We start from the raw sequence: 23343 nt of genomic DNA, 5'->3' as shown, positions 1-23343 counted from the left end.
ACAAAGTACCACCAACTGGGTGGCTCAGACCAGCAGAAATGTATTCTCTCACAGTTCTGGAGGCCAGACGTCTGAAGTCAAGGTGTCAGCAGGTGCCCCCTCTGAAGGCACTAGGTAAGGATCTGTTCCAACCTTCTCTCCCAGCTTCTGGTAGTGACCAGCAATCCTTGACATTTCTTGGCTTGTAGACACATCATTCCAATCTCTGCCTCTGTCTTTACGAGGGCTTCTCTTCTCCATGTGTCTGTGTCCAAATTTCACTCATGATATAAGGACACCAATTCTAATCCAATATGCCTTCACTTTAACTTGACTACACCTGTAAAGACCCCATTTCCAAATAAGGTGACATTCGCAGGTAACAGGCATGAGGGCTTCAACATATCTTTTGGAAAGGACACGTCTCAACCCACAACCACCTTTCCCCACATGCCACATGAGCATGGCCTACTCCGCCGAGCACACTGCATACCACCGTCCCCAGGCAGCGGCCAGGCTGTACCCACTGGCAATCAGGGCTGACGCCTGCAGTGAAACTGATTTGCCATCACGAGTCTCACTAATGGAATGAGTCTGTACTGACCCACTCTGGGACGTGGTGATGAGCTTGTTGGGGAGATCATGCAAGTGCCCTTCGATCCCTAGTGCAGGTGGTCTACTCACTTCATGTATAAAGAAGCTCTTGCTGGGGAGTCAGCAGACCACCTCCTTGGCCTGGCAGGTACTGCGCACACCTGACTACAGCCTTGGACTCACAAGGAAGGCGTTCCCACTGCTTGTTTTGGGTCCACCGTCCACATGCATTGTAGCATGGCCTGGTTCCAACTTCACACCCTGCATACAGTTCTCCTCCCTGCACCCCCTGCAAATTGGAAATAGTGACACACAGCCATCTAATAGGGCTATTGGGCAATTTAATTAATGTTTATAAAGCACTCCGAGGTCTTGGGATGAAAACTGCTGTGTAAGTGCAAAATTATTATTAGTTCTCAGCCTCCTGTCCCTTGACTCCTGACACGGGCTTTTGTTGTCCCTGAATGGGAGCCGTTTATGGGCTGTCCAGCTGGCTCTTTTGGGCACACGGGTGAGTACATACACATTTGCAGATTTTTTTTTCCCTTTGAAAAAAGCATTCCAACTCTGTGGGATGTCTCGAAGCTTTTCAATGTCTGAATTTCTCTCTACTTGTCTCTCCTAAGCACTGTAATCGACAAGAGTAGATTGTAAACAGGCTCCTTTGGCAAGGAAGAGGAGAAAATGGTCAATTTAAAGAAATAGCCCCTCTTATAATGAAGAATAAAACAATATCTCTTTCTCATGCAGAATCTAAATGAACCACTGAGTGGAGTCTCTCTCCCTTGCCCAGAGGGGTACTGTATGTGTTTATGAATTGGAAGAGGAACAGAATAGAAGATTTGTTTTCAGCGCCCAAGTTTCGCCTCCTTCCCTCACCATAACTTCTCCGGAACCGTGGAAACAAATGCACCCCACCCAGATGATGTTTTCCTGATAGTCCTTTGTTACCTGACTGTGCACTGCCTGGGGTCCCATAGGGAGAGTGAAATAAAGAAGTGGAAAAGGAGGAAGATATGTCTGCAAGGGAAATGCCTTGTCTCTGAAGGACAGAGTAGGGCGCACGTGTGATTTATCAAGCACTGGGCTGATAAGCAATGTTATATCGCACCATTTGCCTTTTCTCTAAACCCATCCGACACTCCCCACACACAAACCATCACGCTCTCTTGAAGGTATCGTTGGGTTTATCATCAGGCTTGGTTAGAAGCATTTGTTAATCAGCCAGCTTCTGGAAGATTTTTTTTTTAAATAATCACTAAGGAGCAATTACATAACAAGTAATCAGTTGGACCAAAGTATAAAGGCACAGAACCAATGAAAGAATCGAATGTTAGTTATATGATTGTAAACACACACACAAATAAACCAAAAGGGCTCAGATGATGCACACCAGGATTCCTAAGTCAACCGATCACCGATCAAACATAATATCCAGTTATATAAGGGGAAAACCAGGAATACGCTTCCGGAAAAGGAATGTAGAGGTGGGATTGGGCTTGGAGATGGAGAAAACCAGCTTGAAACAGGTAAAGTCTACACCTGCAGCAGCGGCAGCATCGTGTCGGCTACAGCAGCGGCTGTGAAACACGGGCCACCTTTTCTGGGTCTATGATGATTAAGTTCTGCCTCTTGAGTAGAGGTAAAGATGGAAGGGATAGGTTCTTTCTTTGCATTCTGTTACTTTTAAAAAGAAAAAGAGGTCTAAGTTTAAAAATAATAACAAACACATATGTACAGCAGCTAGGATCATTAAAAAAAAAACACCCAGGACTGACAATTGAAAAGAGGTGGGTATAGGAGCCAGCCGTTGCCATCCCGCCTCTTCTCTTCCATGGATGCAGTGCTTCCTTGAGCTTCCCCTCAGTCTCCTGCGTGGCCTTCCTGTCTGCTATCTGCTCCAGTTCTTTCATCCTTTGCTCTGTTTTCCTGGCTACTATCTTGGATCTAGAACTATGGGTCTTCAACTCGGAATCCTTCAATGACACCCCAGGTACACACTCTACAGGAGCTTGTGCGTCTTCCACAAATGCGCCTCCCTCCTCCACTGGGGCTGCAGGTGTCCTCTGCCTACTGAACTCCCACCCAGCCCTCTGTTCACCCTGCTCCCCACCCTCTTGCCTTAGAGACTGTCCCCTTCCCATTCCCACCACCCATTCAAATCCTGCTTGTCTTTCTTTTTTTTCCTTTTTTTTTGAGATGAAGTCTTGCTCTGTCATCTGGGCTAGAGTGAGTGCCGTGGCATCAGCCTAGCTCACAGCAACCTCAAACTCCTGGGCTCAAGAGATCCTCCTGCCTCAACCTCCCAAGTAGCTGGGACAGTTAGCCACCACTCCTGGCTAATTTTTTCTATCTGCTTATCTTTCAAGTCCAAGTTCAAATGGAATCAGTTCTGAAAAGCCTTTCAAGGTGCTCCCAGAGGAATTTGGACACTCCCACAGCCCTTTTTCTATGTTCCCACGATTCTTCATTTATCTCCCTAACACTAAGTAAAACAAGTACCTGTGCATACAGCTCTGAGCTCATTTCTCCTTCCGTCAGTTGTAAGCTCCCTGCAAGGAAGGAATGTGTCTTGCTATTTTAAGTATTGCACAGAGTGCCTACAGCAGTATTTTGTCCATAGCAAATGCTCAGCCCATATATTTATGTTTCATTTCACCCTTTCAACAGACACACAAACACACTACAAAAAAGCAGGTGGTAGAATCTTAATTTCTTAAGCAATTTAAAGGTGAAAAGTAGAAAATAAGCACATCATCTTGAGAAGACAATAAATAACAATAGTAGACTGTGACCAAAGAACTGATTGACTGTATTTTACCAACCAATGAGATCAAATCTGGCTCTGCAAACAATCACTTGCAAAACTAATTTGCAATCGCTGGTGAACTAAGTAAACAGTTCCTATTCTAAGATTTTCAACCTTTCGCTATTTTTAAATAGGAAAGATGAAGTATTCAACAACAATCCAGTTAATGCCACCAAATAAAGTTGCCAGTGAGGAAAGAGCTGGGGAACCAGACCGAATCATTCCAGGACTCCCGGCTCCCACTGTGCTGGGAGGTCAAATACATGGCCTCACTTTGCTGTCTCTGTGTCCACAGGCTGCTGTTGTATCTCTTCTCTTGCAAGCCCAGCACATAATCGGGCTCTGTTGCACTCTGCTGGACTCTGTGAGTGCGGCTCAGTGTTTTCTGTGATAAAACCTGCTAAGTAATATTATAAATACAAGAAACCACAGGCTTTCTTTTGGAAGAACGTGGAGCTGATATTCATGTTTGTATTTGTGTCCTGGGACATTCCAAAGAGAAGTTATTATAACTATAGATCTAATTCCATGGACAAAGGAGAGACCTGAGAACAAAGCCTTCCTTGGCAGTGGAGACAAAGAATAAATATGGTCCATGATCACCCCCCTTCCTCTGAAATATCTCAACAGGCCTCAATCAAGGCAGTGAAAAACCAGTTCGCTCTCCTTGATAAATTCTGTTCTCCCCTCCTCCCTCCCTCCGTTCTCTCTCTCTCTCTCTCTCTCTCTCTCTCACACACACACACACACACACACACACACACACACCCCTTTTCTGATACCAAAGACTAGGAGTGAAATGTTGAGTCTACCTGCTCTCAAATTCCCATCACGTTTCTAGCTTAAGTCAGTCCAAACTGACAAAGGGCAATTCTGCTCTCTGGTCTCTCTTGTCCTGTAATTCCCATGGCCATGAAGCATTTCATTTACCCTGTATTAATCCTCTGAAAGTCACAGGGCTCCCTCACCAAGTCAATTCATTTCTTTTAACAAAATCGCCTTGTCAAAGAGTCATGGTTGCTGACTCTTTCTTTGCTCCCTTTTTCTCCTTTCTTGTTCCAGTATCAATTGAGGGCTTACTGTTTGCTAGACACTAGGCTTAGCCCTTCCATGTATCATCTCATTTAATCCTCACAATAAACCTATTAGGCAGATATTATTCTTATTCTAAAGATCTGCCAACAAAGGCTTAGAGAGGTAAGCCTCCCGCCCAAGGTGGTACAACTTCCAAATCACATAGCTGGGCTACAAACTCAGGTGAGTGGGAGCTCTCTGAGCTCTTGATTGCCATGCCAAATGGGCACCCTGGCACTTTTGGTAAAGCATTTGAGAATAGGTTTGGTTCCATTGAAATGGAATTGACAGATTTCAGAGACATTTTATGTGCATTCATCTTTTCAAAGAGCCATTCACCTATGATGCTTTTATAACTATTACAACCACTTATACCAGATTGTTGTTAAAATTTTGGGGGATAAGGGTCTTATTAGAGATCTTGAGTGAAACCCCATGATTCCCAGGCACAAATGCCCTGACTTTATGTATCTTTCTGAAGCAGAAACTCTCCTTCTTTCCATTCCTGCCACCTGTTGCCATATATGTTGGCACAAGCTGGTCATGGAGTGACTGGGTGTCAGTGCATCTCCACGGTGCACGCAGGAGCATCTCTGGGAAGCAGGGTGCTGTTTACAGAGGTCCGTTGCCATATGTCCTCCACTCCCAGAGGGAGGGCTCACCAATCGTTCAGCTCTTATTTTGTATTCTGATTCTCAGACTAGTTTATAGACATCCCAGCACTCATTCCAACGTCTTACAAGTAGTGTTAAATATAAAACAGAAAAGCACTCCCTGTTCACATGCACACCTTTAATGACATGAAAGCAATGACAAAGAGGCAAACAGTCAACCCGGTGACCCTTTTACTCTCTAATATCAGTGGGAGCAATGCACACACTACTAAAGCCATAAAATCTCTTTGGAAAACAAGAAGGGAAGGGCCCACGTTTGATAAGAGAAACTGGACAGTTGCCACCAAAACATCAGTGCACCATTTTGTGAAGTCCCTTCTGCCAGTGGCTCCCACGTGTCCATATCTTCAAGTACTTTTGTCTGATGCTTCAAGACCACAGAACTGGTCTCCTCACTTCCCCAAGTGAATTCACACAGAAGACTATGGGAAAGTCTCTTGGTAACCTTCTTTGTGCAGAAGGATGGAAAACATGAGAAATAAGAAGCATCCTCTCATCCCCAGTACACCATCGTAACAGCGAGGATAATGGCCCAACAGAGCTTCAAATGTGTATAGTGCTTTATAATTTTTCAAAGCATTTTCACATGTGTCATTTTAATTAACCCAGGCAACAACCTTCTGGTTTACAACGGAGAAAACAAAAACCACAGGAACTTGCCCTAGATCCTACAGCCAGGAGTGGGACAACCGGGACTAGAACCCAGATTGCGCGGCTGGCCCAGCGTTCCCGGCAGGTCACTAGACAGCTCTCTATCCCTCTGTCACCCTGGCAGGTCACTAGACAGCTCTCTGTCCCACTGTCACCCTCTCCGACTTCTTCTCCCTCTCCGTAGTCAGGTTGCTCCCCCGTTAGCAATGCTATCTAACTATAGATTTCAAAAGGAGAAAAACACAAACGCTCCCTTGACAAGTACACACAGATATAAAAATAGACGTGGCGCTCTCCTTTATTGCTTCTTCATGGATGTCTGTCCCAGATGAAAAGACCCTGCTGGGGGACAGTTCATTGACCTGTTATTTCTTTGTACACATAATACTCCTTAGTAAGAGCAGGACCTTCACACCAGGAAATTATTTGCTAAATATTTCCCACTGTCTCACAGCTTGGCCTGTCAATTTCTCCCAGACAGAAAACATCTGGGCTAGTACAACAAAACACAGCAAAATTCAAAGAGATGTTCCCCAGATGTGGAGAAGGACAGCTGTCCTCGGGAGTCTGTCACAGGGCCAGCTGGGGCCGTTCACGTTTCCCAAGACCCTTCTCCAACTGCATCTCACCGTAGCTTTTATATGACTGAAAAACTGTCCAAGAGGTTGACCAGATGGCCGCATAAACCGCTAAAAAGTAGTCATGGAGAAGTAGTGATGGTTCTGCGCTGGCTGGTCATGTCGTGGTTTTCAAGCCCCGGCTCGCAGAAGTAGGCTGAGATCCACTGTCAGACATTTCCAGTCATGTGAGGACCTCGTAGGAAGGATGCCATCTTCAGCGCGGGGCTCATGCTCCTCCTATCCGGCTTGACAGACTTGCACACCACCGAGCCCTTCACTTCAGAAAAAACCACCCGCGGAAATCCTGCTTATACCAGTTCTGTCTTGTGAAAAGTCACTGGCCCCAAATGTTTATCTGGGGAAGTGTCTGGAAGAAAAGCTCGTTCCATGCCAGGTTTAGAAAAATCTGGAAAAATACTCTGCAGTCGTGCAAATTTCTGAAAAAAAATCAAATAAAAGTGAGGTGAATAATTGAGACAATGCAGGAGTTGCCACCTCCATTTAAACTCTAAGAGCTGCCCAGACAGCTCATTCTGGAATCCCTCGTTAAACCTGCCACCTCACTCACTCCGCAAGGGACTTGCACAGTTACACGGGCATCTCCAAACGTGGACTTGGAGATTCACTGATTAGACTGTGGCCACTTCAAGCCCCTGCTGTTAGATGTCTGCATAGAAAGTCTGTGCCCACAGAAGAAGGCATCTGCCAACAGGAAACTAACATCACTCATTTTTAAAATTTACTGTCTGGGAATTCTCATTATTTTTTCTTATGTGCAAAGAACCCTAACAACCAAACTATAAGCTCCTTGAGGCCAGGAACAACGTCTTACACCTTTTTACACCCCACACAGTGCCTATCATAATGTCTCGTATGCAGTAGGTGCCCCCTGGAGCCTTTTGATCAACTGGTGTCTACAACAGAACCCAGAACGAGGAGTGCACAGCCGGAGAGGCAAGTGAGTGAGTAGAGGGGCATAGTGAGTGACGAGAACCAGCCTTGGGGTAGCTCCTGGGTGACATCTGTCCTGGTCCCTAAGTAGCCAGCCCTTCCTGGGGATACTGAAACATAAGGAACAGATCACTTCCTAGTAGCTCAGACTCACAAATGGCCCTACTCCCACATGACCGGGGTCACCCAAGTGAGCAGCCATGCAGAAGGCTCATTGGAGGGGGGGGTTTGGCTGGAGTTCAAGGGCATGTCCAGGATGTCCAAGCACCAGCCAGCCATCCTCCACCCCTGGGGACTCCCTGGGTCCCCCACTGCTCTGGCTCCTTGGGGCTAATTCTTAAGGAGTGGATGGAAGTACCCAAAATATCAGGGGAGAACCCCCAAGAGAAAACAGTTGGGGGGCAGGCAGAGGAGACTGATCTATCCCTGGGGCAGCAGGCCTCGCACCCTCGTCCGCAGGAAGAAGGGGCTCCGCTCTGGGACGGCACACAGTCAGGCTGCAACGGCCAGCACTGTAGCTGCAAGGCCTTCCATGGGACCCTGTGGCATTTCTCAAACTTCCCTTACAAATCTTACTTCATTTTCCTTCCCAGCACTCAATGCGTGGCCAGTAGGTAAGAAACACTCTGGGGGTAGTTCAGGGAGTTCCCTGTGATGATCCTCCCAGTCTCACCATTATATCGATGTTCTAGAAAGATACTTACGCAAGTGAAAATGATGAGTGTTAAGTAGAAAACGACCAGAGCCAACAGCAGTACAATCTCAGCTCTATACTTCTTAAAAGTCTCTTCTTTACGTTTTGGCAAGCATCCTTAAAGAAAATAAAGAACCACATGAAGCCACATTAACAGGATCTTTCTACCATGATAAAAGGTCGTGAGGGTTTTGTTCTCCGTTCGGAAGTCCTGCCTGTCTCCCACTGCTATCTGCATCTGTGCCATCAGGATGAACGACAGTAACGGTGCCGGTGACGGCAGTAGCAGCAGCCAGTGGTCACTGCCATTCTGTGCCCGGCTGTGTGCCACGGGACTTGCATACAGCCTCTGCCCAAATCCTCAGAGCAGGCACGAGCAGTCCCAGTCTGCAGACGGAGGAGCCGAGGCTCAGAGACCACAGCAGGTGGCAGAGCCAGGCGTCCGGCCCAGGATTAACCTGCGGCCCATCTGCCTCCATGTCAGATGCTGGGCCGTGCCTGGCTTGTATTCTGTCCTTATATCAGATGAACCCGCATTTGCTAATCCATAAATTATCTTAATGTGTCCTCACTGCAGAAGGATTCGGGGACGATGAAATGAAGCAGGTGAACCGACCTGCGATAGCTGAGTCAGTCGACATGTTTTTGTGGACTCGTTCAAGCTCTCCCACCAAGGTGGCAGCAAGGTGGGAGGGAGAACACTCCCGAAGGGCTTGGTAAAGGCTGAGGCTGCAGCCCTCAAGGAGAGTGGAAGGCGTGAGGCCTTCAGCCCAGGCAGAGACATGGACGGGAGGGCCTCTCCCTACTCAGGTGGGACATCCAGTGCACTGCTCAGGGAAGCAAGTTTGGCTTTGGCTATACACACTGCACTCGCTAACGGGGTCTGGGTAAAGGCCCAGGCAGGAGCAGGGGGAGTGCAGATTATCGGAGGGGGTTCCTCCCTTGGAGTCTGTATGGCTGCATTTCCAGAGAGATGGCAACCCTAAAATTGGATTCTACATTTCATGCAATAATCTAGGGATGGATACCCACAAGGGTCTGTAACTCAAGAAAAGAGGTTGAGAGCCATTGACCTAATGGTCTCAAATACTGCTTGAGCATTCAATCTGCCCCAGGCACTGCATTCAGCATTTTAGTGCAATTTCTTGTTTAACCTTCACAACAAGCCTATGTTGCACATGTTATTATCCCCCTTTTAGGGATGAGAGAACTGAGGCTTAGAGTCAATCAGTGATTTGCCCACAGTAACATGCCAACAAATGGCAGGTTAATATTTGAACTAGACCTAGATGATTCCAGAATCTGACCTCTTAACTTGGAAGCAACGCTGCCTTCAAAGAGGGAAGGGAAAGAAAACCAGCTATTTCCTGTTCATGTCCCTCTGCTCCCTGCAGGACACACCTCCCCTCTCTAGGATCCCCCACGAGCTTCCTCTTATTTGTCATTCATGTGCATACTATTCATTGAAGGCCCACTGTGTGCCAGATTACAGCAGAGAACCAAACAGAGAGAAGGTATTGCTGCCTTAGGGCAGACAGACAGTAATCCAACCCACACACAACACGTCTTGTACCAAGTGCTAGGAAGACAAAGAAACCAGGGCAGAGGGCTGGAGGTGGAGGAGGGCCTGAGGGGGTGTGTGTGTGTGTATAACGCTGAGCAAAACGCACACACTGCCCCGCAACAGGGAGTGTGCTCTTGTGAGTATAAGAATATGATCTTGAGTCTGATTCCTTTCAGATACCTGACACAAGCAGAAAGCAGCTATTGTACAAAATCAAGGGCTCTACGACAGCATGTTTTTCATTTCCAGCCTCAGCCCCAGACAAGTGGTAGGCAAAAGTCAAACAAAAGGAACAGCTTAAGCCATAGAAAGAAAAGTTATGACATTCTTGCAATGGAATTCAGCGTTTAGCCACAGAGGTGATCCAGAGCTGTAGTTAGACTCCAAAAGAGAGCACTGGTAATAGGCCGGATATTAAGTGCACATGCATTTTGCAAGAGGAAAACAAGTGCAGCAGGTCACCTCACCTGTCACTCTCAAGATCACTGTGCCGCTTAGGCTTCTCTGCCCTTCCGGGTCCCACAGAGTGCACCTGTATGTCCCTGAGTTGCAGCTGGTTGTGTTTTGGATCTTCAGGGAATAGGGCCTTTCGCTGGGAGCGTCGGCAGAGCCATTTGGGCCCTGCTGGAAGAGCTGTTCCCCCGGGCGCAGGTCTTCCCGGGGGGCCTCTATCCTCTCTGCTCTGCCCTCTGTAAGCTGGAGGAAGGAACCACAGTGAGTCACACTCCACCGCAAGCACTGGGACTCGACACCAGCATTTTCCATCTTGTTTTCATAAAATTCAGCCTAAGGTAATGTTTCTAAAGCAAGATATTGCGCTTTTTGTTTTTGTATGTGTGACTTTTGCAGGAGCAAGAGAGAACCTCTGGAAATTCCTTAACGCTGTATCTTCCTAGAAATAAGAGCAGGACTGCATCTTAGGATTCTGTCTTAAGTATCCCCAGCTTCCACCCTATACACAGGACAGAATGTTGCTGTTGACAGTGGTGATGTATTGAGCATGAGTCACACCGGATTATATTTTGGTATTGATCATACTGTATTAAATGTTCTCTTGTCTTCTTCAGATACCAACTCACCCATTGACAGATTCTTATTTTTGTACCCTAGCCTTTTATTTGTAAAAATTCCTAAGTCTCTTAAGATCATTGCCAGACAACTCGACTAAGACCAGAGACGCAGATGAGCAATGCCTCCTGGCAACAGTCACCTTGTTCTTCAAAGGCTGTGTATTTCTGTGGTCACGCCCGACGTAGCCAAATGTGCCACAGTTTTTCTCTCTACGAGGGCAGGGAGACAGCTGAGAAGAGTGCCTTGCGGAGATGGGATGTGTCAGACCATGTGGTGGTCATGTCAAACTGCGCACGAAGGGCGGAAATAGCTGAAATCACCATACCCAGGGCAGACCTGCCTGACGGGGGAGGGGGGATGCCCAGTGTAGTCAGACAATTAATCTGGCCGCTTCCTTTCCCTGAACTGTCTTTGTGATTAAACCAATACGGTGTTTTCAGCACCTCCCACTTCGAAGATGAGGCACACATCACATTCACCATTCACTCTCTCTTTCCGGGACACATTTTTAATTTGCCTAATTAACTCGCCAATTGCTCCTCCATTGAAAAGTTTTAAAGCTTCTAAAATGGATTTACACACACAGTAAAGAAAATCCCTGTTTTCAGCGCTCATGGGCAGCCCTTCAGTGCTCAGTGTCGCATCGCCTAGTAGCACCTGCGCTGCCTTTGCTGGTCGGCTGGGGGTCAGCAGGGAGCCCGGGATTAAGTGACGTTCCTTATCTGTCCCTAGCATTATAACTGCACCCAAGAGCCACCTTAGGGAAAGAGACAGAGATTAGCAGGCCTCACTGCCACTGTCTTTGCCTGCACCTGCCAGTGTTTAATCCCCCTGTTCTGGGAGCACCCTGCAACTCTGCTCTGACTTTTACTAAAGGACTCAGTGATGGAAAACAGATAACCAAGGAACTGGGGGGGACACCCTAGGAAGCAGCTCAGGCAAGAAAATATATCCGTGCACGCATGCACACACACACACACACACACACACACACACAAACACACATGCACATGCTCTCAGTCGTTTTGGTTTCATTTATTAAGTTGGGGAATGCACCACAAGGTCACCCGATAGCTCAGGCTCAGCTCTCGGTGCGTGTTAGCGTTCCTGTACAGTGGGCTACAGAGACATCTGGTGGCAGATTTATCGCTCCTGCAAGAAAACCTGCTCAGCACCCTCCTCTCACTGGGCCGAGACTAATGGCTCTTCCCAGGCCGAGTCTATATACATAAATCCCATTACTTGACGGTTCTTCTTATGTTGAAAGGTTCCTTCCTAAATAATCAAGAATCTACAGGAGGAAGCTAAAAGACTGGGGCCTTCGGGTATTCAAAAATATAGCAAAAAATGTAAGTGTAGCCAAAGAAACTTAGAGAAAACTAAAGGTATCCAACTGATTCTAGAGCACATCTAATTTAGCACATTTTTTCCCTTTTCAAGCCTAAGTCAACCACAAACTGCAGTCTCATCGTGGGCTCACAGCCCCCCTCCCCTCCTCTCTGCTGCCTGTCAGCGGCCCTTCCTCCTGCCAGGCAGAGCTTGCAACAGGCCAGATGCCCAGGGCCATCCAGGACCAATCTGTGCCAAGGGTCCCCCGAAAGGCCACTTTGAAATAATTAACTCAGCCCAGTCTCTGCAGTCCCCATGCCGCGACATCCCACCCTACTTCTCTTTTCTAATTGAACCTCCAGATGCAAACGTGGCTGCAACAATCGGTTTGAGATTACCTGCCTCTGGGAAGCTTCTCTCCAATCCAGCAACCACCCCCTCCCTCAACTCAGAAAGGCCCATCTGAAAGTCAAGATCAAAACTGCGAACCCCTCTGGAGCTGGTGGAAATATAACCGATTGCGCCCATTTACATAAAGATGGCCCCATTACGCTAGCTGCTGGGAATTGTTGAAGCAAGGAGGTGCTGGCAATCAGAACTGGCTGGCAGCACTTTCTGCCTATTTGCAGAGGAGAATTCATTTAAAAAAATCAGCAGCAGCAACAATAAAATGTAGTTTATTTGATGGTCAGATTTCCATGGGCCTCTAGTTATTTTTAAATGGAAAAACAAATGCAGGGAGCCCGTAAGGACAGAACGAAGAAATGAGGGGAAATGCAAAACAAAGAACCCCAAAGCAATCTGCAGAACTCTGATTTGCTGAAACATCACAGCCATCGGCGGGGTCATAGCAAAATATCTCAATTCTCACTGGGTCATCTTCCAAAGACCCCTTCTCCTAAATGACCCAGAGAACTACTGGCACAACCTGGGAACTCTTGCCAAACTAATGAACAGCACTCTGCCTGATAACTAACTATAGCAAAAAGGATCTTCTGTAAATTCGCACAATGCACCTGGAAATATTTCATAACCCTCCCTCTAGCTTCAAGTTCTAGGTATACACACGCCCCATTTCCTCTTCCTTTTGCCATTTTAACCTATACTTTCTTGTGTGATCCCATCTGAGGAATCTGGGATTTGCCCAGAGTTGCAAATGTAGTTGTAGTTTTTGTGTTAATGTTGCAGGCTCACAATGGGAGTGGGATGCTAACAGGATCAAGGGACTTTGTGTGCAAAAGCTCAAATCATTATTGTCAGCCACGTGGCCAAGCAGCTATCACCCACCTTATCAGATGAGTCAGCTGAGGCAGAGGCATCACCAAGAACTGAAGGAGAAATTTCAGTGGGAGGAAAACAGAGTAACGACAAACGGGCCATCTTTACTTTGCTTTGTTTTATGAGTTCTTATATACACTGGAGCTGGCTCAAAATCAACCACTGGCAAGAATAGCTCTTTAAACATTCCAAATCTAAAAGTGTTCCATTGCCTCTCTGCAAAAGTGTTTTAGGAAATAGTAATTTATAACAAAAGGAACCCTTGGATTCATTCACAGCCAACCATAATTGACAGGAACTATTTAATGCACACTTCACAACGCTAATATTGTAGTACAGTGCGTTAAAGCACAACACAATTTCAGCAAATTAGTTCCTCAAAACACTCATCCCAAAAATGTCTTTTAAAATTCACACTTTGTGCATTAACTTTTATGCTGACAACTCTATCTTCTTGGGTTGAAAAATGCAAATGTGGGACATTTCATTTTCAGAAAGCCTAGGGACTCTGACTTGTCTCAAAGCCTCCAATTTGACTAAATAATTTAAATACCATATTCTTTCTCTCAAATGGAGATTTGACCTTAAGGAAACCACAAGCCTTAAATTAAAATAAACTCTCTTTAATTTGCTGAAAGCTAAATCAAGCAAATACAAGCACTAATTTTAAAGGCAAGTGAATGAAGTAGGTTTTTTCTTTTTTAAATGATGGACAAATTTGGACTAGAACAAAAGAAATAAATAATTAAATATGGCTGGAATTGAACCAATATTTCAAAAATCCTATTGTGGAAAGTGTTTTTTTTTTTTTAAAGTTTACCTAATTTTATCCAAATACATACCAACCTCCTAGATAAGCATTTTTGAACCTAAGAGGGCAACAGTTCCATTCCTATAGCAAAGAAAGAGCTTTGATCACAAACTTGAAATCCAAATATATCATACATTATATCTGTTAAGAATGTGATAGGAGCCTAACAAAAACAAAAAAAAATTTTTTTCAGGGGAGAAAAATGTGTGTACATATATGTGTATATAAAAATTTCATCTAACAATTTCATGAAACATATTTAAAGGTAGACTTTAAGGATTTAAAGGTGGTATTAAATTAATCTGATGTATTCCAAGCACATTGAACAGCTTTTTTTTTTTACTGCATTTCTTATGCACTAGCATTCATGTACCTTGGTTTCTAACTCAATTAAAGTGCCAATATAATCCCCATTCATCATAAAAACAGCTCTTTATAACGTGCAAAATAGTTTGGCTTGGAGGTTGATGTCATAATGAGGGTAGAATGTATGAGCATTAACATCATTTTTTTCTAAGTGTAGTTTTATTAGAAAAATGATTTTCCACTTTGAAATTTACTAGGTCTAACAGACAGAGCTGGATTTATGGCTGTTAACAGAGTTACGAGTATAGCAGAGGCAGCATAATTAAGAGCACAGGCTTTGGCACTGGACGGAGCTGGAACCAAACCCCAGCCCTCCCACGGCTAGTGCCGCTCTCAGCCAACTCACTGAAAACTCTCAGGCTTGGTTTGCTCCACTGGAATCTGGGGGTGATTACATCTCAGAGAGCTGGTGTGAAGACACGTACAATGTACATGGACCCCAAGCACAGTACTGATCACACAGAAGGCTCTAAAAATGTTACTGCTCTCTATTTTTTTTTTAATAGTCAAGGTTTCATTCAGCATACTAAACAGTTCCCTACACATTGGAAGTATTCAAAAAGTATTTGCTGAATGAATGATTCAATTTTGGAAACAATAAGACAGTTGCAAGAGCACTGGCTTTAGAATTCAAAGGCCTGAAGTCAAGTCCCAGCTTGTCCGTTAGTTAGGTGGGTCATCTTTGATAAATCACTTCACCTGAGTCTCATTTCCTCATCTGTGCTACCTTACTTGCCCATGGGATTATTAGAGAAATGCTTTATAATTGGTAATGTTGGTAATAGAAATTGTTACACATGATAGCTTTCCACTCCATCCACCAATCCTGACATTTCCTCACCACTGATAATTCCCGTCTCCTCTCTGGTGAAGTTGTCCTAGAAGTCCCAATCCCTACTCTAGGGAGAAATTAGCTTTCCACCCACGATGTCTCTAAAATATCCACAACATTCTGAATTTTCTAAAGCATCATGATAATAGTACAGCAAAATCCCTTTGCAACTGGGATCTGAAGGCAATGTTGGACCATCTGTTGTTCATGTCACCTTCCTTCTGCCATTAGCATCATGAGGGTCCTGCTGGACCTGGAAGGGGCACCATTACTGGCTTTGAGCTCATGCCATTTACAGGGCTCCACACCTGGCTCTAAAGGGGGCACGCTTAACTCAAGCCAGACCTTCCAGGACCACAGAGACTGGTTCTGATGGGCACATGATCCAATCAATCAAAGCCACTTAAGAATAATCAGACATCTGTTGAGACATTAGAAGAGAGGCACAATCTCTTCCTTTGCACTTGCTTCTGGAAGGATACCCAGGTTGAGCATCCCTAACCCAAAAAGTCTGAACCACTTCTGGTCTCAAGCATTCTGAAAAAGGGATACTCAACCTGTACAGGTCTGCAGTTATTGGCTACTATCTCACTGCCACGTGGAGTCTAGAAACAAAACCAACATGAAGGAAGAAGAGTTGAGAGATGGAAAGTTACCAAGCCCTGGGGACATCTGTGAACCTCTAAGTCCAGCTGTATTCATTAGCTAGAGGGGCTGTTACAAAGCACCACAAACTGGGTAGCTTAAAACAGGAATGTATTCTCCCGCAGTTCAGGAGGCCAGAAGTCCAAAATCAAGGGGGTGGCAGTGCCATGCTCTCTCTGAAAACTCTAGAGAAGCATCTGTTCCATGCCTTTCTCTTTGATTCTGACGTTGCTGGCAATTCTTGGCATTCCTTGGCTTGCAGACACGTCACTCCAGTCTCTATCTTCATATGGTGTTCTTCCTGTGTCCCTGTGTCCCCCTGTTTGTCTCCCTGTTTGTTTTCTCTTTTTGTAAGGACATGAGTCATTTTGAATCAGGGTCCACCCGAGTCAGGATTGACAGCATCTTAATTTGATTATATCTACAAAGACCCTATTTCCCAAAAAAGTCACAGTCACAAGTATCAGGGGTTAGTTAGAATTTCAACATATCTTTTTGGGGCACACAATTCAACCCGTAACACCAGCTATATATCTAAAATGTGAACTATATTTTGATTTTTCGATTTTTTTCCCATTTCAATTCTATGTAAGCCAATATATTTCCTTTTCCTTAAGCTAGTTTTGATTGGTTTTACAATCCCTCCCAAATGAAAGACTCCTAACTGATAGGAGCACCCAGCACTACCGCATAAATGAGGGTGCACACAGGGGGCTATCCGCACATGGCTCCAGCCTCTAGGCCACCCCTGCTTTGTCCCTTAGGCTCACAGGCTTCCCACTCCTCAGAGAATGAGACCTCAGGGCCTGATTTGATTCAGAACCTTTGTTGTCTAGAATTGACCCAGAGAGTCTGGTCCAATGTGACTATGAACTATTTATGGCAACCAGTATCCTTCTCTTCAAAAAGCTTTTTTCCATCTGGACCCATAATCCTAGACAACTACCAGCTCTTTTGTAATCTATACTCTCTTTGGAGAATTGGAACAACAACATGCAGTAGACTAGTTGGTGCTCCAAGAAATACCAAGTGATATTAACAAGTCCTGGGCTCCCAAGTCTGTACTAGCTACATACAGCACACACAGGAATTTTACCCAAATACACCCCAGTGCAAAACAAAACCAAACAAAAAACAAAAACATGCTTATGGGTGTAAAAGAATCTTAGGAAACTATTTTTGTCCAGCTCTGGTTTGAGCTAAAGACTGCTGATAGAAAATCTAGGGTTATTCCAGGAGAAGCCAGGAAAGAATTATGGAAACAGCTTTAGATGGAGGAACCTTTTTTAGGTAATGAATCTGTTTTTAGTCTTGCCCTACATAAAACTTTCCCTTATGTCACTGAGGGCTTCTCCAAACTTCCTCTTCTCTGTGTAGCAACGTACCCAAGTATGTAGCTGAGACAATCCAGTCCTCATGTGACTCACGTTCCCCATTTTACTCATGGCAAAGTTATTCACAGAAAACAAGTGGGGGTTTCTTGTTGTGTTTTTTTTTTCTATTTAACTCTCACAGCTGCCTTCCTCCTCCCTACACACTTTCAAGATAAAAGATTTTAGCAACTTTGCTCTGTTCCACCATTGTCCAAAAATCTCAGTGATCCCCCCTTCTCACCTGGGTGAGACTTCTTCCACAGCCCCGTGAGGCAGCCTCATTCTGCCTTGTTTAAGCCTCTGTAGAACCAGATGGACAGGACTGGCGACCAAGAGAGAAAGTAAGGAGGATCTCAAGAGTGTGTTTAAGCCTTAGTTGAGTTAACATAATGGGAATTTCACTGCAGTGAAAGAATGAAGCCTGCCTCTTCCAAAGTGACTCATCTTTCAAGGTGAGTCATATTCTATCCATCACCAGGAGAAATGTGCTTTTCTTTAGACAAATTCTGCATGTCATTCTCTTTGCTTAAAACGTTTGAATGGCTCTTTTCTGCTAAAAGGATAAAGTTCAAGCCATTATAGTTTGACATTCAAGGCCATTCACAATCTGTTCCCTGCCTACTTTCTAACATTATCTCTCAGCCTCCTGCTGTGTTATTCTCCCTTCTAGATTACTATTTACTCCACTGGTCCCCAAAAAGGCTTTGTGGATTCCTATTTCCATGCCTTTTCTCAAGATGATCCTTTAGCAAAAGTTCCGTGTCAATCTTGGGATGGCCAATGCCAGGCCCAAAACTTGGCCATATTTGGGAGTTAGAAAGGTTTACTAAATAATGAAAGTGTAAATATGAGAGACATCTGTAAACAAACTTTACGTCGAGCCCATAAAAGTGATTAGATCAGATCAAGTACTGTAGTGCCAATGGGGACAGTATAATTTTTCTTTGATTCTAATAGACACACAGTGTTTTCACATTTCAATGTTTCAATGCTTCTATATTTAATGTAGAAATGTTTCCTTTTTGTCCTAAAAACATGTTCTTAAATCTATCATACAATAGAGAGCATTCTGGAATCAAGGAAGTGCAGGAAGTGGCCCACATCAGCTCCTTTGTGGGTCCTTCAGGGTGCAGGGCTGGAAGGATTACATCCACCCCAACACTCATCAACTCCAGCCCCTCCTACGGCACTGGGCTCTCCTCAGTACCCCTGGCTTTGTAGCTCATTATCACACAAGATGGTAGAGCCAGAAAATACAACTCTGCCGAATATAAGTGTAGCAACATACAGGGAAGACAGCTTCATAATGAGGACAAGCGAGATCTGCATGGTGACTATCCCTGAACTTTTGAAGTAGCCTCATGCAAGCCATGAATCTGTTCTCCACCAGTTCTCTTGGCTTGAATGTCAGAGACAGAACACTCCATGGGATGGCCTGTGATCTATCCCAGCTGGAGCTCTCTAAATATTCTAAAGTTCAAGTTTGACCTATGCTCTGAAATCACAGTCTTACTTCCTCTTTCTCCTTTCCTTTGGAAATCATCTGTAAAGGGCACTTGTCTTGTGATGCTTCATGGTCCTCACCCCCGCAATGTCACCCAGAGATGACACTATATATCCTCTTTCATTTTGCATCACCGTAGGCTGTCAGGCTCCATGATACAAGATGACACTTCATCTCCTGGATAAATGACTGCTCATTATCATTATTGGTGGCAAACACCAACCACGCCCAAAGCATTCCATCCACAGTCTCTCTCCAAACCTTCACTAAAGAGAGTGTGGACATGGTGACGCTCATCGCGAAACACAGATGTAGCCCTCTGATGCATGTTCTTACTCCTGGCAGATGCAATATCATGCTACACCCCCTTATGCCAGAATTTAACCACAGGTCGTGGCCAACAGAAGAAGAGTGACGGATCAAAATCTATTTGCATATTTTCTCAAAATACCTCCCCAAACAGCCACAATCTATTACAACTTTAAAGCCAAATTGTGCTACTATCCTAAGGGATATAATTTATTAACTTTTCAGGCTGGGTGCGGTGACTCATGCCTCACACTCTGGGAGACCGAGGCAGGAGGTTTGCTTGAGCTCAGGAGTTCGAGACCAGCCTGAGCAAGAGTGAGACTGCATCTCTACTAAAAACAGAGAAAAATTAGCCGGGCAACTAAAAATAGAAAAAATTAGCCAGGCAAGGTGGCTCGTGCCTGTAGTCTCAGCTATTCAGGAGGCTGAGGCAGGAGGATTGCTTGAGCCCAGGAGTTTGAGGTTGCTGTGAGCTAGACTGACTCTATGACTCTATGGCATTCTAGCCTGGACAACAAAGTGAGACTGTGTCTCAAAAAAAAAAAAAAATTCCTATTTTTTTCTTAGTCACCCATTCTGCCTTAAAAGGTACAAGAGAGAAAGGGATGAGAGGAAGACCCTTTGTTGGATCCCAGTTAGGAGGACACTAGTCCACAGGAAAGAAGAGCTGGGCAAACAGGAACTAGGCTATCTCTGTCCACTTTTGGCTTCAACTTTGACCTCAAGTGCATGTCTAGATTAAGCCCTCCTCCTGTGCAGAGGAAACAAGTTTTACAAACCCAGGGAAATGACAAAACAGTGAGGGGAGATGGGCTGGGCCGGCCGTGCTCACCAGGGTTAAATTCCTCCCTTTATGGCCACCTCTCTACTTTGATGAAAGTTGTGGAAAAATGACAAGATGTTTAATCTTCCATAAAATGAAGCATTTCAGTATGTGACTACTGGCTTTGTTTCCAGAACACTCTATCCATTTTTGTTGTGCAAATGCAATCAATGCAAAAGTATAATTATTGGGCTGGAAAATAACAAATATCTACAGAATATGCTGAGACGTGTTAAAAAAAAATACTTGAAGGAGGCCAGACTCAATGGCTCACACATGTAATCCTAGCACCCTGGGAGGCCGAGGTGGAAGGATCGCTTGAGCCCAGGAATTGGAGGTTGCAGTGAGCTATGACGATGCCACTGCTGCACCCTACCCAGGGCCACAGAGCAAGACTCTGTCTCAAAAAAAAAACACTTGAAGGAACAATACATATCACTTTCAAGGCACCTGATTAGTTTATTGGCACAGCACAACTCTCCTACCATCCACTCATCTCGCCCACAGTTTACTTCTTAAAAACTAACCATGATATGACTTTTCAACAGCCCTGTTCCATGGACCAATAGAAAAAAAGAAAAGGCCTATAGCATACTGTCTTTTCTTTTCTTTTTTTTTTTTTTTACAGAGTTTGGAGAAGACTTGCAGGGTAAATCTTGCAAGAATTATGCCCAATAAACAAGCACATACATTACAGAGTTACGTCACCAGCTGACATCCAAGGAGAAGTCAAAGGTTAATTGCTATGGTTTACTGAACCATTCCAAATGACGCTGTGCAAGAAGATTTAACTCGACAACTGTTTGAACTTTACAGTCTGAAATTTCATCTCCTTGTTTCATGAGTACTTTTTAATTACTCCCCTGGGGATATTAATAATGTTTTCTATTTTTTAATTACTCTCTGGAAGGGACAGTGGTTTCATGTTTCCCCACTTCTTTGAGATAACTAAGTCCCTGCCTGGCTAGCCCAGGGGCGCTTTTATTTTCTTTACTGTAGGTAATTAAGGTAGAAAACAGAGTTATCAGAGTTATCAAGTCAGACTGCTAACAGCTCAGCATCTGGAATCAGGCTGCTCGGTTCAAATCCCACCTCCACCACTTATTAAGCCGGCTGCGTTTCCTCCCTGTGAGGTAGGAATAGTAATGGTACTGACCCCTGAAGTCCTTTGGAAGGATAGAAACAGATAATGCATGTGCGTATTTACCTTGGAGCTTGGCTTATGGTGAGCACTCAAATAATATTGTTTTTATAATTAAAAAAATACTATTGTTTTGACTATGAGGACAATTGTGGAATTGTGTTCTCTGATCCCACAGTGAGGAAGGTGGAATGAAGTAGGAATACTAACACCCTACTTTCATGCACCATCCAGTGCTCCAAGGCAGCAACAGCATCTCTACATTGCCTGAATTCACTGAGCCTGAAGTACCAGCCTGAATTCACTGAGCACCTTTGCAATTAACAGCACAAACATTGGATGCCCTGCTGAATACTTAAAAGCATTGGTACAGGCGCTGTCCCCAGGCAACTGACAATCCATTTAGAAGAAGACACACACACACAAACATACACATCCCTTCAATGCTGCCTTGTACTGACTGTTAAATGGCCAGATACCTGCGTGGGTTCCTATAGTATCTTTTATGGTGGGCAGAAAGAAGGCCTGCATTTTGTGGAAAGCTACAAATGCATGGATTTCCTCCAAGGTAAGACAGCCAATCAGACAGAGCCACAGAGTGAGGCTGGGATAACATATTCATTTGACCAAAAATGGAGGTGCTGTTGAGGCAGTAGCCTGACTTAAAGAAGGGGAGCAAAGGACCAGTAAGTAACATCAAACGGTGGCTGCTTGGCTTTGGAATGCCACCAGAATTGCAATCGGAGAATGTTCCAGTTGAGAGGAAACCTTAAAAAGCCTCCCTGCAACTCCATCCTCTCACAGTAGGGGCAGCAAGGCCTGCTCTTCCACCTGTGGGCTGGGCTCGCGCACCCTGAAGGATGCCCTCATCTCCGCACCTCTCAAGCTGCCAGCGGAAGAAGCAGGGCTGGGGGAAGACCCGGGGGTACCCCAGAAAGGGGATGACCGCTGAAAACGACCACTTCTGACTCTCTTAGTTCTTCCTCTCAAATTGCCCCCTCCTCCTCCCACGTTTTGTGGACATCCTAGTCACAAAACACAAGACATTGGAAGTCTGGGGATATTCCTCCTGGCCAATGCTCAAATCTGGGCCCCTGTCGCTTTCTTCCTGACCTGCTGGCCACAACCACAGGTGGCCTTCAGAATTCATCCAAATGAGAAATTCTCCACCTTTCCAAAGTATCTTATTTGGATCATTCCTCTCAGGCTACCTTTAGGGGCAGGGACAGGATCGAGGTCTTCAGGGAACAAAACCTAAGTCTGCCTGGTACCTGGATGCGGATGGGGCGGGAGCAGGGGTGGGGCAGGCGTGTCAGAAGACAGGGTACTCCGAGTTCAGCTGCAGGAGACGCCCCCCCGCCCGACTCTCAGCCACAAAGGGTCGCCAGCCCAGGGGAGATGGTTTCTGTGTCCCCAAAGAGCGCACCAAACCCCAGCCCGCGGGCATCGCCGCGCTTACCTTGGCCCAGGAGGCGGTGTAAGGGACCTGCGGGTCCCAGGGGGCGGTGCAGGGCAAGTCCACGTCTTCCGAACAAGTCACCTTCACCTCCCGCGTCGCGGGCGCCAGGGTATAGGCTGCAAGAAAGAGAGCGCGCGGCGTGAGCAAGCGCCGAGAGCGGGTGTCGCCGAGAGGCGGGGGGCGACAGGGGCTCTCGGGCCCTACCGCAGCACAGGAGCAGGAGCTGGAGGCCGCGAGACATGGCTGGAGCGCTGCGCCGCCGCCGCGGGGCCGCAGTCCTGGGGCGCGCTGGCGCCGCGCCGGCTCTTGTACCCGCGCGGGAGGGGACTTCCCCGTGCGCCGCCCCCGGGGATTCCCCGGCCGGGCAACGGAAGCGGTGGCGGGGGCGCCCCCGTCCGGGTCCCCGCCCCGTCGCCCCGCCCCCGCGCGCCCGAGCCGGGGGCCCCAAGTTAGCGTCGCTGCTGCGGCTGTGCAGCGGCGACAGCAATTCCCGCGTAAGCTCCGGCGCTTGAGGCTTTGCAAACCGCGCTCGCACGCGTGACACCGCCGGTGACCCTCAAAACAGAGCTGGGAACCAGGCCACCCGAGCTGGTCATGTCCATTTCACAGGGGCGAAACCAGAGAGGGTGGACAGCTTCCCTGAAAGCCCAGCCTGCCTGTGGTGACGTCAGACTCCTTAGATTTCCATAGGAATAGGATAAGTCTGTAGTACTTGGTCTTGACTCCCTGCCTTGGGGCGGGAGGGTATCAGTCAGTGTCATTCGGCATGTTTAAATTATTTCAGTTAAAGAG

General features: G+C 45.9%; 1 protein-coding gene across 1 annotated transcript; it reads right to left on the bottom strand.

Annotated features, from left to right (window-relative positions):
• Positions 1 to 5227: 5227 nt before the first annotated feature.
• CD83 (CD83 molecule) lies at positions 5228 to 22847 on the bottom strand. Its single transcript, XM_045551824.1, has 5 exons — positions 22756 to 22847; positions 22552 to 22667; positions 10078 to 10306; positions 8057 to 8163; positions 5228 to 6838 (listed from the first exon to the last, which is right to left on the bottom strand). The coding sequence occupies exons 1-5, from the start codon at positions 22790 to 22792 to the stop codon at positions 6710 to 6712; spliced, it is 618 nt and encodes a 205-aa protein (XP_045407780.1). The 5' UTR covers positions 22793 to 22847; the 3' UTR covers positions 5228 to 6709.
• Between the last annotated feature and the right edge of the window lie 496 nt (positions 22848 to 23343).

This window comes from Lemur catta, chromosome 5 (assembly GCF_020740605.2).
Source record: "Lemur catta isolate mLemCat1 chromosome 5, mLemCat1.pri, whole genome shotgun sequence".
Taxonomy (NCBI): domain Eukaryota; kingdom Metazoa; phylum Chordata; class Mammalia; order Primates; family Lemuridae; genus Lemur; species Lemur catta.
The sequence above is the reverse complement of the archived record's forward strand: the minus strand, read 5'-3'. Positions and strand labels throughout refer to the sequence as shown.